Raw genomic sequence first — 18,286 nt, forward strand, 5'->3', positions numbered from 1 at the left:
TGTGAGACCACATTGCTCTGGCGAGTTGATAAATGGCGGGAGATCCTATCTGAAACCCGCTGTTCAAAGATTCTGTCTAAAACCCGCTGTTCAAAGAACGTCAGGGAGCGGCGCGGGCCAGTGGATGTCTCGATGTTGTGTCGTCACCACGGGCATCTGTCTGACCTCCATGGCTTTTCACACCCCCTCTGGCCACCTCCGCCTCCGCCGACATCCGCGTTATCGCAGGACTGGCCTATCAGGGAGGCCCCGTTCTGTAAACGGCATCATTAATGGGTCTTTAAACGGGTGGATCATTTCCTGTCCATCGTCACGAGAGTGTACACAGTCGGGTGGCGGCTTAAAAATAAATGCCGTCTTTCAGTATAAAAGGTGGACTGCCGTGGAGAGCAAGCAGTCACTTAGTTTTATGCACAACTGATACAGTCTCTTGAGAATTCGCGAACAAGTTTTCTGAAGATAGATAAAAGTTTCAGACAGCGTTTCTCGTCATTTTCGGAAATTATAATATTTGTGAAAAAAAGGAGTTTAAAAACAAGACTTAGGCAACGACAGTCTTTAACGTTGTGACTTGTCAATAAATGAAATAGAACTAACACTAAAAAAAAAGTAAGATATCAATCTGAACATAAACATAGTTGTTTTAACTCACACGACAAGCTTGAACTTCCTTCCGACTCAGCCTTCACGAACAACAATCGGAAATTAACAGTTTATACCCTGATTTTATCTGTCACTATTATCCACAATGTATACGTTTGCTGTTCTTCTCCTGAGCGTAGCTTTCTCCTGGGCCTACACTCCCTGCACACAGCGCTCTTTCCGGGATTTCCGGACGGACCCCAGTGACTGCAGAACGTTCTACATCTGCTCTTTGGGTCAACTGGTCAGCATGAGATGTCCGGCAGGCAGTGTGATTGATGTCCATACCCGTAGCTGTGTCCCCGCACACTCCTTCCTCGACACCTGTGAGTTTTGTTTTCCTCCTTTCCTAACTCTCCTCTGCACCTGTAAATGTCTGCTCCTTTCCTAACTCTCCTCTGCACCTGTAAATGTCTGCTCCTTTCCTAACTCTCCTCTGCACCTGTAAATGTCTGCTCCTTTCCCAACTCTCCTCTACACCTGTGAATGTCTGCTCCTTTCCTAACTCTCCTCTACACCTGTGAATGTCTGCTCCTTTCCTAACTCTCCTCTACACCTGTAAATATCTGCTCCTTTCCTAACTCTCCTCTGCACCTGTAAATGTCTGCTCCTTTCCTAACTCTCATCTACACCCGTAAGTTGTTTGCCTTCCTACCTAAGTATCTTCAACACCTGTCAGTAGTTTACCTTCCTACCTAGGTATGACACCTGTCAGTAGTTTGCCTTCCTACCTAAGTATCCTCGACACGTGTCAGTAGTTTGCCTTCCTACCTACGTATCTTCGACACCTGTCAGTAGTTTGCCTTCCAACCTAAGTATCCTCGACACCTGTCAGTAGTTTGCCTTCCTACCTACGTATCTTCGACACCTGTCAGTGGTTTGCCTTCCTACCTAAGTATCCTCGACACCTGTCAGTAGTTTGCCTTCCTACCTAAGTATGACACCTGTCAGTGGTTTGCCTTCCTACCTAAGTATCTTCTACACCTGTCGGTAGTTTGCCTTCCTACCTAAGTATCTTTGACACCTGTCAGTAGTTTGCCTTCCTACCTAAGTATCTTTGACACCTGTCAGTAGTTTGCCTTCCTACCTAAGTATCTTTGACACCTGTCAGTAGTTTGCCTTCCTACCTAAGTATCTTTGACACCTGTCAGTAGTTTTCCTTCCTACCAAAGTATCTTTGACACCTGTCAGTAGTTTGCCTTCCTACCTAAGTATCTTTGACACCTGTCAGTAGTTTGCCTTCCTACCTAAGTATGACACCTGTCAGTGGTTTGCCTTCCTACCTAAGTATCTTTGACACCTGTCAGTAGTTTGCCTTCCTACCTAAGTATCTTTGACACCTGTCAGTAGTTTGCCTTCCTACCTAAGTATGACACCTGTCAGTGGTTTGCCTTCCTACCTAAGTATCCTCGACACCTGTGAGGAGTTTTCGTCCTTTCCTGACTGGTGCCTTGTTGTTTAGCTGGTCCTTATAGCGTGTATTGGTTAGCATTATGTTAGTTTGTATTGCAATGGTTTTTGTTTGTTTGTTTTGGTCACATCATAAATCTCAGTATGAAATTCCGGCTTCTGTCCATGGCGAGAACGTCTCTCTTCTTCCCCCATCTGCCCATCTCTCTCTCCTCTCTTCCTCCCCTCTCTCTGTTTTCCTCTCTCTCGCCCTCTCTCCACTCTCTCTTCCCCCTCTCTTCCCTCTGTGTCTGTGCGACCCCCTCCCACTGTCTCTGTGTTGCTCCCACCCCCTGTCTCTGTGTGACCCCTCCCCCTGTGTCTGTCTCTGTGTGACCCCCTCCCCTGTCTCTGTGTGACCCCTCCCCCTGTGTCTGTCTCTGTGTGACCCCCTCCCCCTGTGTCTGTGTGACCCTCTCCCGCCGATATTTTCTCCCCCTCCACTAGACCTTGAGTGGTGGTCTGAACGTTAGTCAATCGGATGAGATGATAAACCGAGGTCCCGTGTGCAACATGCACTTAGCGCACGTGAAAGAACCCACGGCAACAAAAGGGTTGTTCCTGGCAAAATTCTGTAGAAAAATCCACTTTGATAGGAAAAACAAATAAAACTGCACGCAGGAAAAATACAAAAAAAGGGTGGCGCTGTAGTGTAGCGACAGGCTCTCCCTGGGGAGAGCAGCCCGAATTTCACACAGAGCAATCTGTTATGATAAAAAGAAATACAAATACAAATACATCATCATCATCCATGCCTTTCCACAGGTTCCGGTCGTCAGACCACCCACCACGCGCCTTGCCCCCGGGGTGGCTCCAAGAGCCGGGTGCCCCACCCCACCCGCTGCGCCCAGTACTACGAGTGTGGGGGGATGGACGGCCAGCGGGCAGCCACCCCGGGTGGCAGAGGGTGGGACAGGGGGCAGAGGGAGTGCCCCTACCCCTTCGTGTTCAGCGCCAAGGACAGCAAGTGCGTGCCGCTGGGGCCTGGGGTGTGCGGGACACGGGAGGAACCACTGGACCACTGTGAGTACCTGGAGGGTGTGTGTGCTGCTGCTGCTGTTTTGACGCCTTTGTGGTATCGAAGTAGTAGTAGTCGTAGTACAATGTAGTAGCAGCAGCAGCAGCAGTAGCAGTAGTAGTAGTTGTTCGTTTAAGTATCCCTGACACTGTTTTGTCGCCTGTTTAGCACAGCATTAATAATAGTAGTAGTGATGGTGGTAATAGTTGTGGCTCAGCACCAAAATCAAAACCTACAGAGCTGTTGTGCTGACCACCTTGTTGTACTGCTGTGAAAAATGGACAACGTATCGCCGTCACATTCAACAACTTGAGCAGTTTCACCAGAGATGCCTACAAAAGATCATCGGCATGAAGTTGCAAGACAGGGTCTCCAACCTCCAGGTCCTAGAGAGGAGCGGCCTGCCCAGCATCGAAAACCTGCTGATCCAGTGTCAGCTACGCTGGACAGGACACGTTGTCCACATGACAGACAGCAGGATCCCGAAGATGCTACTGTATGGCCAGCTGAAGGAAGGCCACCGCGAACTTGGAAGACCCTGCAAGCGCTTCAAGGACACCTTGAAGACAAACCTCAAAGCCTGTGACATAGACATCGCTTCCTGGGGAACTGATACCCTTGACCGCTCTCGATGGAGGATGCTGTGCTCTAGTGGCATGAAGACATTTGAAAACAAGAGAACGCTGGCCATTAAGGAGAAGCGTGAGCGAAGGAAGCAGGGCTCAACTTCTGGAGACGTTTTCCCTTGCAACACCTGTGGAAAGTGCTGCGCATCTAGAATCGGCCTCTTCTCCCATTTTGAGGACATACACCGACAGATAAGCCTGCCTGCCTACTCATCCGTCAGTCCGACGGGAGACTCCATCGTCATCAGTTGTGGGGTAGAGGTAGTTACTGTTGTTGTCGGTAGATTGGTCATCATGTCTCTCTCTCCGTGTGTGTGTCAGTCTGCCCGTGTCTCTCTGTCTTTGTCTGTCTCTCCCTTTCTCAGTGTCTCTCTGTTTATGGTTTTCTCTCTGTTTTACTCTATCTCTTTCTTTTTGTCTCTGTTTTTCTTTCCGCCTCTCTGTCTGTCTATCTGTTTTTCTTTTCGCCTCTCTGTCTGTCTGTCTGTCTGTCTAGGGTTGTGGGTGGGGACATGTGGTGGTGACGGGGTGAGGGGAGGGTCATGTGCACATGTGCGTGAGCATGTATGACTGCATCAGGTAAAACACCCCCTGTTTCCACGTGTTTCTACACAGGTGACTACCAGGCCAATAACTGTGAGGGCCACGCCGACTGCGTTCCCTGCCACATCCGCTTCCCGTCGTGCCGCGGGCAGAAAGATGGCCTCAACGCCTGGGCCGGCCGCCAGGGGTCGCCCTACTACGTCACGTGCCACCAGCAGCGCGTGCTGTCCACAGGCATGTGCAAGCAGGACGGCGCCGTGTCGGTGTTTGACGCGGAGACCCAGCAGTGTGTGAAGAAGGACGAGGAGGAAGGGAGGGTGCCCCAGTCAGGGTCTGCAGCTCAGCACGTGCTGACACCCCCCCTCCCCCAACACGCCTTCATCCCGCCCCTCAACACCCACCTCCACCACCCCGCCCTTCTCAGCAACCTGCCCGCCACGTCACAGAGCAGGCCCCGGGTTCCTCAACCAGTCAACACCCCAAACCGGGACCAGTTTAGCCCAAACCAGAACCAGTATCAGTCCTGGTACCAGCAGCAGCAGCAGCAGCAGCAGCAGCAAATCGTGCATGTGCCTTTCTTGAGGATTTAGAATGGTTATATTTAGTATTCCACTAAAGAACACTGGTCTGGGTGTGTGCGGGTGCAATACAGCAGGTTGAGAAATGTCTGATATGGTTTAGGTTTGGGTAGGGTGTGGATAAAGCCATGCTGGGTGACATCCTGAAGTCAAGTTATTGTGGGCTGGGGTCTTGGTTCGGTGAGGGTTTAGCCAAGGGAGTGAATCCTGCTTGTCTGTCCGGATGGGCGGTCCATCTGGTGTTTTGAGGGGGAGTCCTGGAATTGAATTCTTTCGTGTGGGCGATTTAAGTACTGTTGGGTGGGATGGGGTGGGGGTTTGATTACTGCTCAGAATACCAATTATAAGATACTACTTTATTTAGCTTCTTATAAGATACCACTTTATTTAAGTTCTTTCTTATTGTTTACTTGCTCAGTTAAGGTAACCCGGGATGTCTTCTTAAGATATCATGGTCAAAATACACGTTAATTTGGTGACTGTTCTTAAAGTTCCATGCCATCTACAATTGTAAAATACTACTACTATTACTACTAATAATAAAGAATTGAAGGCCCTGCTACTGAAGTGTCTGTCAAGATTATGATGCTCATGGAAAGGAAATGCATCCTGACAGCAGTTAAACTTTTATCTTATATTCTTGGTATCATGTTAACAGTTTCAGTATCTGATCATTCGCAATGCTCTGAGTTTTATTTTCTGTACCTGTCTGTCTGTTTGACACACACACTCTCACACACACACAACACTACCACCATCACCAACACCACTACCACCACCGCCAACACACACACACACACGGATCTGTGCATGCGGGAACACAAGCATACACTCCTAACCCTTTTCCCCTTCTGAATGGTCTTCCAGTTCTTTTCTGTCGTCTTTTGTGAAGGGAGAGAAGACTGTGCCTTCAATCACGGTTTGTCCGTTGCAAGCTGATAGCTGGTCTATCATTGTCTACCTGTCCTGTGCATGCTGGTCTATCATAGTCTACCTGTCCTGCGCATGCTGGTCTATCATAGTCTGTTCAGATTGGTCAGGTCAACATGTATGCTGGTCTGCATGCAGGCCTTCTATTGATCACTTCTGAATAAAGAAATCGTGCACTTCACCTCTGCCTGATGTGTTGTAAGAATAAACATGCAAATGATATGGGTGTGTGTGTGTGTGTGTGTGTGAGGGGGTGGTGGTGGTGGGGGCAGAGACAGTGGCACAGACAGTGGCACACACACACACACACAGATTAAAGCAGTGACATTCCTGGGTAACTAGACCAAGCCGCACTCTTAAATGAAAATAGAACATAACACCACAAAAGACAAATGTAAGAAAAATCACTGAAATAATTTTTATTTGCGCCAATACCTGTTAATTCAAGTAAACTCAACACAAGCATACATACACGACGTGATAAGTTCAAATTCTCAACTAACTTTCAGCCATGCAGCACTAATCAACTGTTGAATATAAATGACAAAAGGAAAATAAAGAAGGAAAGGAAGAAAGAAAACTTGAGCATAAGAAACAAAGAAAGGAAGAATGAAAGAAGAAAGAAAGAAGAAAGAAAGGAAGGAAGAAAGGAAGGAAGAAAGAAAGAAGCGAAGCAAAGGACTTTGTGTTGAATCCATAGGATCTTTCGTATGCAATAAAGTGAACGCTTGTGTGTGTGTGTGTGTGTGTGTGTGTGTGTGTGTGTGTGTGTGTGTGTGTACTAGCGTATAACAGTGCACATGAGAGACAGAGATAGAGAGAGAGAGAGAGAGAGAGAGAGATTTACAACTGTAACCGGAAGTATGTTTCATCGTCCGATCGTTCGTAAATGATGCCACTGATCAGATGCGTTCCCAAAGTTCGGACAGAATGACCCATCATACTTCTTGACAGTGGATACACAACAGACACACTGTCACTGTTTTCGTTCCCAAAGTTCGGACAGAATGACTCATCAGACTTACTGACAGTGGATACACAACAGACACACTGTCACTGTTTTCGTTCCCAAAGTTCGGACAGAATGACTCATCAGACTTACTGACAGTGGATACACAACAGACACACTGTCACTGTTTTCGTTCCAAAAGAACACAACAGACACACTGTCACTGTTTTCGTTCCAAAAGAACACAACTGACACACGTGTCACTGTTTTCGTTACAGCACGTGGTGACTACAAAACCTGTGCCCCACACACCTGAGCCACGACAGCCAATGACGTCATTTTCATTATATTTGAAGGCAGTCAACATGTCACTTCCAGAAACAAACAGGTCACTTCCAGTTGCCTGACTCGGCATGGGTGGTACATACCTTCCCGTGCAGTGGCAGAATTAGATCATCGCTGTTCATCACGGGCAGCAGTACTCGTGTTCGTGTCATCCCTTCCCCCTTCACAACTGAAACCTCTGGCTCTTGACCACACGTTCTCTGGACATCCCGAGATCGGCGGGACCAGGACATGCTGACGTGCTATCAGGAAACATACTCTGTAGTATGGCACAGCCCACTTCAATGCAAACATTTCCCCTGTCTGCAATTCCTTAGCCTGTCAACTTACTCTCGAATACTTACCTAGAATACTGCTTCTACTAAATAAATTGAGAGTCATATATAGGTAGTTGTCACAATGAAGCAGAGAGACCTATATAGTTGTCACAATGGAGCAGAGAGACCTATATAGTTGTCACAATGGAGCGGAGAGACCTATATAGTTGTCACAATGGAGCAGAGAGACCTATATAGGTAGTTGTCACAATGGAGTGAAGAGACCTATATAGTTGTCACAATGGAGCGGAAGAGACCTATATAGTTGTCACAATGGAGTGAAGAGACCTATATAGTTGTCACAATGGAGCAGAGAGACCTATATAGGTAGTTGTCACAATGGAGTGAAGAGACCTATATAGTTGTCACAATGGAGCAGAGAGACCTATATAGTTGTCACAATGGAGTGAAGAGACCTATATAGTTGTCACAATGGAGTGAAGAGACCTATATAGTTGTCACAATGGAGTGAAGAGACCTATATAGTTGTCACAATGGAGCGGAGAGACCTATATAGTTGTCACAATGGAGCGGAGAGACCTATATAGTTGTCACAATGGAGTGAAGAGACCTATATAGTTGTCACAATGGAGCGGAGACCTATATAGTTGTCACAATGGAGCAGAGAGACCTATATAGTTGTCACAATATAGTTGTCACAATGGAGCAGAGAGACCTATATAGTTGTCACAATGGAGCAGAGAGACCTATATAGTTGTCACAATGGAGTGAAGAGACCTATATAGTTGTCACAATGGAGTGAAGAGACCTATATAGTTGTCACAATGGAGCAAAGAGACCTATATAGTTGTCACAATGGAGTGAAGAGACCTATTATAGTTGTCACAATGGAGCAGAGAGACCTATATAGTTGTCACAATGGAGCAAAGAGACCTATTATAGTTGTCACAATGGAGCAGAGAGACCTATATAGTTGTCACAATGGAGTGAAGAGACCTATTATAGTTGTCACAATGGAGCAGAGAGACCTATATAGTTGTCACAATGGAGTAAAGAGACCTATTATAGTTGTCACAATGGAGCAGAGAGACCTATATAGTTGTCACAATGGAGCGAAGAGACCTATATAGTTGTCACAATGGAGTGAAGAGACCTATATAGTTGTCACAATGGAGCAGAGAGACCTATATAGTTGTCACAATGGAGTGAAGAGACCTATATAGTTGTCACAATGGAGCAGAGAGACCTATATAGTTGTCACAATGGAGCAGAGAGACCTACACAGCCCGTTGCTGGCTGTCTTTGGGGTCCAAAGACCTTTTGGTTTCTGCAGTTCATCCATGAACTCTAGTGGTCCTCAATTCTACGTAAGTGATATGAGTTGAAGAAAATGGTGGGGCATTGGGGGCTGGCGGTGGGGATTGGAGTAGGGAGTGGTGGGGGGGCTTGTGGCGTGGGGGAAGGGAGAAGGGGGGGGGAGAGGAACAAAGCATGAAGGTGGCTCTGTACGCCCCACTCCACTGGCTGTCAACTACCCAACAGACATGATTGGAGCGACAACAGTGTTGTCATTCTGCACACAGTCTACACAATAGGTTGTCGACAACAACGTTCTTCCTGGAGAAAGACAAACAAAACTGGCAATAAATAACATTAATGCTGCAGAACCAGGAACCTAATCGACACACTGATGGACGCCAGCACACTGACATATCCTCACATCTCAACACGTACGTTTTCAACATCAGCATGAAAAGAGAAAAAAGAGGAACAATAGAATTATTGACAGGACAAAATTCACAACATGAATGCGAACATTCCTATACTTTCTGTTTCAGAAGAATCCATGCGCACACACACACACACACATATATATATATATATATGCTTGTGTGTGTGCGCGCGCGCGGGCGCGCGTGCGCGTGTGTGTGTGTGTACATTTGGGAAGTGCTGTATGCCAATCTTAAGGAACAGAATTAAAAATGTATATAAAAAGGGAATCCCTATATGCTTGTGTGTGTGTGTGTGTGTGTGTGTGTGTGTGTGTCTGTGTGTGTGTGAAACAAAAAAATTGTCTTTCATGTAGGGATTCCCTTATTATATATATTTTTAATTCTGTTCCTTAAGATTGGCATACAGCACCTGCCAAATGTCCGGCATACAGCACTTAACAGCTGTCAGGATTCTGTCCTATTGTCTTCTTCTCTCTTGGTTTAGGACCATTTTATTCCTGTTCATTATGATGGGCATACCACTTCACAAATGTCAACAGTTTCCATTTTCTTTATTTTTGGTGGTTTGTTCATATATATATTTTTTCTCTTTGTTTTAAATTTTTATGTTTCTTGTAACATTTCTGTTACAAGACGAAAAAAAAAAAAAAAATGGTGGGGACACGCACTCACGCAGACTATACATATATATATCTATATCTATGGTCAAGGGACAGAAGGAAGCAGGGCTCAACTTCTGGAGACGTTTTCCCTTGCAACACCTGTGGGAAGTGCTGCGCATCCAGAATCAGCCTCTTCTCCCATATGAGGACACACACCAACTTATCTGCCTGCCTGCCTACTCATCAGTCGGACCGACGTGAGACTCCATCATTCATATATATATATTTTTTGTATTTGTATTTGTGTGTGTGTGTATATATATATATATATATATATATATATATATATATATATATAGAGAGAGAGAGAGAGAGAGAGAGAGAGAGAGAGAGAGAGAGAGAGAGAGAGAGGGGTACATTATTTTGGCCGTAAAATGTAGGGCGCGAAAACTGTATTGCCTATGTTTCGTTGAAGGTTTTTCTCTGGCATATTTCTGTGTTGTGTTTTCACCCTTCGTTGGCTTTTGGAACGGTTGGGCTGTGATGAACCCTCTGGATCTGACGAACCCTGCTGTGTTGTACACAGTGTTACCATGGAGACAAGTCGCTTGCTGTGCCACGAACCTAACCCAGAGAGAAAGACAGTCAGTAGTCTACATGGCTATTGCCATCGACAAAATAATCATTTCCAGTGATCCAAGGAATCATTTCAACCGTTTTAAATTACTGTGATTAACGGCAGTGTTTTGTTATTTTGTGAATCCACGAATATGAGACACGGACACGACAAAGTCTGGCACTGTAACAAAGGTCAACAGTAATTGTATCCCCAGAAGTTCAGTAAGCGATCTGCTGTCACTGTTGTCGCTCTTAGATTTCACTCAAGGGCAAACAAATTAACTGATTAAAAATGTTTATATTATAACTGGAAGAAAATAACAAAAATCTGATAATACTAATAAGTTTGAATGGCCAAAATATAACATTGATTACTGCTTGAGTGGTCTAAAGATACCATTGATCACCGTTGAGTGGTCTAAGATAACATTGATCACCCTCTGAGTGGTCTAAAGATACCATTTATCACTGAATGGTCTAAAGATAACACTGATCACCATTGAGTGGTCTAAAGATAACATTGATCACCGTTGAGTGGTCTAAGATAACATTGATCACCTTTTGAGTGGACTGAATGGTCTAAAGATAACATTGATCACCGCTGAGTGGTCTAAAGATAACACTGATCACCCTTTGAGTGGTATAAAGATACCATTTATCACTGAATGGTCAAAAGATAACACTGATCACCCTTTGAGTGGTCTAAAGATACCATTTATCACTGAATGGTCTAAAGATAACACTAATCACCATTGAGTGGTCTAAAGATGACATTGATCACCCTTTGAGTGGTCTAAAGATAACATTGATCACTGAATGGCTTAAAGATAACACTGATCACTGCTTGAGTGGTCTAAAGATAACATTGACCACCGTTTAAGTGGTCTAAAGATAACATTTATCACTGAATGGTCTAAAGGTAACACTGATCACTGTTTGAATGGTTTAAAGATATTTACAAAGTTAGAAATACACATACTCTTCAGAAAAGAAACAACGTACAAAAAAATGGTATGGTTGCATGCAAATTAAAATGAAAGGAAAATGCTTATGATGGATGTCAATTTTTTCTGCTGAAGAGTCGTACATTGTGCCCCTTTTGTGATTGTCTGTGTTACGTTTTATCTAAGTACCGTGGAAATGTAAATTTCAAACATCAATGATCTCCCCGAGTGTATGATTATATATATTTTACATAGGATATATCTACTATTGTATACGCATTTTCCAAATACCTTGTGTTGTTTAGAAATCAGAGTGAGACGGACTGTTGTCCATTCAATTCATTCGAAAAATCAGAAGCACATAACATTACAAACTGTGATTTACGATGAGGAAAATTGACACTGTTGAGTTCAGAATTTTTGTTCTCTTGTGATGGAAACAATAGGTACTACACATACCATCAACTGAAAATATCACGAGTCACAGTAGAAAAAGACAAAATAAATTGATCAAACAAACCTGCAGATACATTCGTCTCTAATAACACGTATATTATTTGCATAATCAATGTACACATATATCACATGATTGTTTCATGAAAAAGAAGTCACAAAACAAACTGTCACTGTTGTTTTTAGGAAAAAGAAATCACAAAACACACTGTTGATTTAGGAAATAGAAATCACCAAAACGCACTGTTGATTTAGGAAAAAGAAATCACAAAACACATTTTTCCAGGCGGCTGTACAAACCTGTTGGAACACACCCAGACCAAACATGAAAGGTGAAGGTCATCTATTTTAAGCTGATGACATAAGGGTTCATCCCTCAAGACTGAGTGCTGATCAGCTACACACTATAAAGTTAACACCTCCTCCAGGTTACAGTACTGATCAGCTACACATTGTCAAGTTAACACCTCCAGGTTACAGCACTGATCAGCTACACACTGTCAAGTTAACACCTCCTCCAGGTTACAGTACTGATCAGCTACACACTGTCAAGTTAACACCTTCACGTTACAGTACTGATCAGCTACACACTGTCAAGTTAACACCTCCTCCAGGTTACAGTACTGATCAGCTACACACTGTCAAGTTAACACCTTCACGTTACAGTACTGATCAGCTACACACTGTCAAATCAACACCTCCAGGTTACAGTACTGATCAGCTACACACTGTCAAGTTAACACCTCCAGGTTACAGTACTGATCAGCTACACACTGTCAAGTTAACACCTTCACGTTACAGTACTGATCAGCTACACACTGTCAAGTTAACACCTCCAGGTTACAGTACTGATCAGCTACACACTGTCAAATCAACACCTCCAGGTTACAGTACTGATCAGCTACACACTGTCAAATCAACACCTCCTCCAGGTTACAGTACTGATCAGCTACACACTGTCAAGTTAACACCTTCACGTTACAGTACTGATCAGCTACACACTGTCAAGTTAACACCTCCAGGTTACAGTACTGATCAGCTACACACTGTCAAGTTAACACCTCCTCCAGGTTACAGTACTGATCAGCTACACACTGTCAAGTTAACACCTCCAGGTTACAGTACTGATCAGCTACACACTGTCAAATCAACACCTCCAGGTTACAGTACTGATCAGCTACACACTGTCAAATCAACACCTCCAGGTTACAGTACTGATCAGCTACACACTGTCAAGTTAACACCTCCAGGTTACAGTACTGATCAGCTACACACTGTCAAATCAACACCTCCAGGTTACAGTACTGATCAGCTACACACTGTCAAATCAACACTTCTAAGTTACAGCACCACACTACGTTCCTACATACTACTCACTCTATTGACATGATAGTTGACTGCTCACACTTTGACGTTTTCTTATATATATATTTCATTTCCAAAATGATTTGTATGACTACATGTTGCAGACACAACTGAAGACAAGGAAAAAAAAGCAATATGTGGTATTGTCACCAACCAACACCACTCCCCTTCCCATTGAAACCGAGGAATTGGCAATTATATCGCCACCTCTAAAGATCTATACGTTGCACAACCCCTCCCCTAAAAATGAACAAATTGCCTACTGATCCCCTTTACAAGCACAAGCATGCGATGTCTCATGATGACTTCACTGAAAACTGTTGACCATCCACATTGCTTTCGTGGTCTATTCTACTTGGAATGAAGACTTACTGTAACGAGACGCTTCACTCATTCTTTTCATTCCTCATAGCATTTACAACACAACCGTAACTAATCAGCACCGAACACACGCGCATTAGCATTTACATACCATTCACAGCTGCTAGCATTTTAAACACATGTTCAACATACCATTGTTACAGTAACTTGTACAATCGAATCACTATCATTTTCCAATGAAAACGAAAACAAGGAGAGAAAACGAACAAGATACTCATGTAACACCACGAACCGCATGTCGTTGAAAACAACGCTATCCTCTATCTACACCGAAAGATATGTCTGTCAGACATGTGACGCAGATACATCACCACAGCTTTGCTCCAGCTATCACCTAACTTGCTATCACATAATAACCAACTTGAGTATTGTTACATCACACAGACAAAGAAAACTGGTGGTACGATTGATACCTCACATCAATGACAGAACATGGAAATGTTGACAACTTTGAAAACATGAGATTTCTAACCTCCACGACCTAGACACAGTTAACCATGGACTGTCACATGTGTTCCGGTCCTTCACAACTACACCAAAGGGAATGGAATGTGTTTTACTTTATACACTGCATGTCACACAACTCAAACAATTGATATTTAAAATCCATTAATTTCTTTTCGTGCAATCTGCTATCTGTTCTGTTATGATAACTGTTAAACCAGTTGTTAACATAACAGTTAAGCCAAATGTATAAATGCAGATTTTATGAGAACTGTTATCATAAAGAAAACTGCCCAGTCCTATAACATTACAAATGTGTATGTCCCACTCTAAAACTGCCCAGTCCTTAAACATTACAAATGTGTATGGCCCACTCTAAAACTGCCCAGTCCTTAAACATTACAAATTTGCATGGCCCACTCTAAAACTGCCCAGTCCTTAAACATTACAAATTTGTATCTGCTGGGTTAATGTAGTATCACTGCTCCTGAGGTCACGTCCTGAATTATCAGAGTTATCAGTTTTACAATGCGAGTTCTCCAAGAAACATCATGTCTGTTCTGAGCAAAGCAGGAGATGTTCTGGATGATTTGATCTGCGCTTGTTATCAGACTGTGGCTTCAAGAAGATGACCTGCAGCTCCCGTTGAGCGCACTCTTGGTATTGTGGACCTGTAGACTTGACACTACCAGTCTAAGGTGTGGGTCATGTTTGCAATGGCGACACACTACACGTACCAAACTCAAAGCAGATGGCTGATCAAGTGACACCAGTTTCAGATCAAACTTATCAATTGCAGAACATGAAAGTCCCTGTATAACTTGAACTCTCTTGGTACAATCAAAGAACGTCTACTGGCACTAAAATGTCTACTACTTCTTGTCTTCATAGCAAATCTATTCACACCTCACACTAACATGTTCACAAAAATGGAAGAAAACACACAAGAACTGTCTTGGATGACACAATGCTGGCACTGTCAAAGTCGATAAATCCACGCGGCTTCAGTGTAGTCAGCGCTTGCCTGAACCTCCAATACAGCAAGATATGAGACGCCGGAGAATTCTGGCATTTTCAGGATCAGGAAACATGGAACGAGTTCAGTAGTGCCAGAACGCGCTGCAGAATCAGCGTTGACAGAAAGCAGTGCACGCTGCTGGCACTTGCCTCCAGCCCTGGGTTACATGTCCCCGAAGATGCCGGCAAAAGTCTTCCTCAGGTTCTTCATGGTGTCCTCCTCATCCCTGCTGGCCGTGCGTGCCGCCATGGAGGGGTGCATGGGAGGGGCGTGGGTGTGAGGGGGCTGGGGGTGGGGGTTGCTGTGTGCGTTGTGCATGCTCTGAGACATGCCGGGGGGATGACCCTGAGGATGACCACCCCCATGGCCCCCCGGGTTGGAGGTGACGCCCCCACCAGGCATGACCGGCCGTTCACTGGCCATGGAGTTGTGGCTGTGGCCCTGCCGGCCTGGGCCCGTGGCGTTCCTGACAACACACACGCCACTGTCAGGTCCTACAGTCTCTCTACTTTCCTGCCCGCCCACATCGAGAAGAACCAAATACATAATTATATTACCAAATTTTTTCTACAAGTATCTGAGCAACTTAACAAACCCATGTGTCTTCCATTCTTAATCATTTCCTAGAACACACATCATTGAATGTCAATTTAAAGTTAACAATTGCTAGGAAAACAAACGAAAACAATCAAACCAAACCTAAATGGGAGTCAGTGTGTCAGCTGCCTGGTCAGAGACAGCAGTGTGTTACTACTGTTCACCTGACCAGCTCTCTGACACTGCAAACATCAACATCTCAACACGTGACAAACATTGCCCAACATCTGTAGCCATCTGGATTAATCTAAAGTATGTGTGTGTGTGTGTGTGTGTGTGTGTGTGTGTGTGTGTGTGTGTGTGTGCATGTGTGCGTGTGTGTGTGACGCCGTGAGGACCTACATACTGTGGTGTGCTGTGTGCTGTCTGGACTGGATGGAGGAGTGGGGGTTGTGTGTGTGTGTGTGTGTGTGTGTGTGTGTGTGTGTGTGTGTGTGTGTGTGTGTGTGTATGTGGTGTGTGTGGTGTGTATGTGTGTGTGTGTGTATGTGTGTGTGTTGCATATATATATATATATATATATATGTGTGTGTGTGTGTGTGTGTGTGTGTGTGTGTGTGTGTGTGTGTGTGGTTGTGACGCCGGGAGGACCTACATGCTGTGGTGTGCTGTGTGCTGTCTGGACTGGATGGAGGAGTGAGGGTTGTTGTGGCCGTTCAGTCCCTGGTGCTTGATGGTTCCAGAACTGGTCGCTCGGCTGAAGCATCAAAACAAACCGTCAGCATCAGCCGGCAACTATTGCCTTTCACCAGCGAGACATGTTCTGAAAATGGAGCTGATCTTTCACCACACATCATCGCTTGGTTCAGTTTCTTGCTCACTGTTTTAATTCTGCAAACACGCCTGCCTTCCTGAACCTGGTCTAAGGAAACAATGTTTCAAACAGCTCATTGTTTCAAACAGCTCATGTCTAATCATAACAATGTTTCAAACAGCTAATGTCTAATCCTAACAATGTTTCAAACAGCTAATGTCTAATCCTAACAATGTTTCAAACAGCTAATGTCTAATCATAACAATGTTTCAAACAGCTCATGTCTAATCCTAACAGTGTTTCAAACAGCTAATGTCTAATCATAAACAATTTTCAAACAGCTCATGTCTAATCCTAACAATGTTTCAAACATCTCATTGCTTCAAACAGCTATGTCTAATCATAACAATGTTTCAAACAGCTCATTTCTAATCATAACAATGTTTCAAAGAGTTCATGTCTAATCCTAACAATGTTTCAAACATCTCATTGTTTCAAACAGCTATGTCTAATCATAACAATGTTTCAAACAGCTCATGTCTAATCCTAACAATGTTTCGAATAGTTCATGTCTAATCCTAACAATGTTTCAAACAGCTTATGTCTAATCATAACAATGTTTCAAACAGCTCATGTCTAATCCTAACAATGTTTCAAACAGCTCATGTCTAATCCTAACAATGTTTTAAACAGCTCATGTCTAATCAGAACATCATCCCAAACAGCTCATGTCTAATCATAACATTGTTTCAAACAACTCAAGTCTTATCGTAACACTGACTAAAATAAAAGACAAGAACTATGGTCTAGGATTCGTGTTTTTTTTTCCTGTTCCAGACTGTAAAGATGGCCATACAGACTTTGCCGAACTGAAGTGATATGTTCTTCCTCCATCTGTCAGCCAGTTTCTTTGTCATGGATCTCTTTATATTAACAATGTTTTATAAAATGATTTTCAGTAACATAAAGATACAAAGCTAAAACACACACACACACACACACACACACACACACACAAACACGTCCAACCAGTCAACTATACTCCTGGGCTAGATACCTAAATAACCCAGAAAGCAATCCAATCCATCAGTCAACAGATCTGCCAACAACCAAACGAAATCAAATCACCAAAAGCTGCTTAGAGACCAGCCAGCCCCAAGGGGCCACTTCAAACTGAACACGGGACAGTTGTTGAACCAAGAGACCCCCCGCACCCCTACTTCAGACTGAACACAGGATAGCTGTTAAATCAAGAGAAGCCCCCCCCCCCCCCCACACACACACACTTCAGACTGAACACGGGACACCTGTTGAACCAAGAGACACCCCCTCTACAAACACACGCTTCAGACTGAACACAGAACAGCTGTTGAACCAAGAGACCCTCCCCCCTACTTAGACTGAACACAGGATAGCTGTTAAACCAAGAGACTCCCCCCCCCCTACTTTAGACTGAACACAGGACAGCTGTTAAACCAAGAGACTCCCCCCACCCCCTATTTTCGACTGAACACGGGACAGCTGTTAAACCAAGAGACCCCCCCCCCTTCAGACTGAACATAGGACAGCTGTTGTACCAAGAGACCCCCCCCCCCTTCAGACTGAACATAGGACAGCTGTTGTACCAAGAGACCCCCCCCCCTCCCCACTTCAGACTGAACACGGGACAGCTGTTGAACCAAGAGACCCCACCCCCACACCCTCCCACTTTAGACCGAACACAGAACACCTGTTGAACCAAGAGCCCCCCCCCCCCACTTCAGACTGAACACAAGACAGCTGTTAAACCAAGAGACGCCCTCCCACTTCAGATTGAACACGGAACAGCTGTTAAACCCAGTCAGAGAGACACCCCAACCCACTTCATACTGAACACAGGACAGCTGTTATACCAAGAGACCCCCCCCCCACTTCAGACGGAACACAGGATAGCTGTTAAACCCAGTCAGAGAGACACCCCAACCCATTTCATACTGAACACGGAACAGCTGTTGAACCAAGAGACCTCCCCCCCCCCCC

At 44.5% G+C, this 18,286-nt stretch overlaps 2 protein-coding genes across 2 annotated transcripts in view; one reads left to right on the plus strand and one right to left on the minus strand.

Moving 5' to 3' along the window:
• Window positions 1–609: 609 nt before the first annotated feature.
• On the plus strand, window positions 610–5,939 carry LOC143285210 (uncharacterized). The gene is made up of 3 exons (XM_076592456.1): window positions 610–968; window positions 2,857–3,114; window positions 4,351–5,939. Exons 1-3 carry the CDS (start codon window positions 749–751, stop codon window positions 4,866–4,868), a joined length of 996 nt encoding a protein of 331 aa, XP_076448571.1. The 5' UTR covers window positions 610–748; the 3' UTR covers window positions 4,869–5,939.
• A 6,986-nt stretch (window positions 5,940–12,925) lies between these two features.
• LOC143285211 (synapsin-like) overlaps window positions 12,926–18,286 on the minus strand; it is a 127,875-nt gene continuing 122,514 nt past the window's right edge. Inside the window, exons 13-14 of the mRNA XM_076592457.1 lie at window positions 16,109–16,210; window positions 12,926–15,382 (exon numbers count right to left, since the gene is read on the minus strand). Coding sequence (XP_076448572.1) covers window positions 15,079–15,382; window positions 16,109–16,210 — 406 coding nt within the window. The 3' untranslated portion in view covers window positions 12,926–15,078. The remainder of the gene's footprint in view (window positions 15,383–16,108; window positions 16,211–18,286) is intronic.

This window comes from Babylonia areolata, chromosome 8 (assembly GCF_041734735.1).
Source record: "Babylonia areolata isolate BAREFJ2019XMU chromosome 8, ASM4173473v1, whole genome shotgun sequence".
Taxonomy (NCBI): Eukaryota; Metazoa; Mollusca; class Gastropoda; order Neogastropoda; family Buccinidae; genus Babylonia; species Babylonia areolata.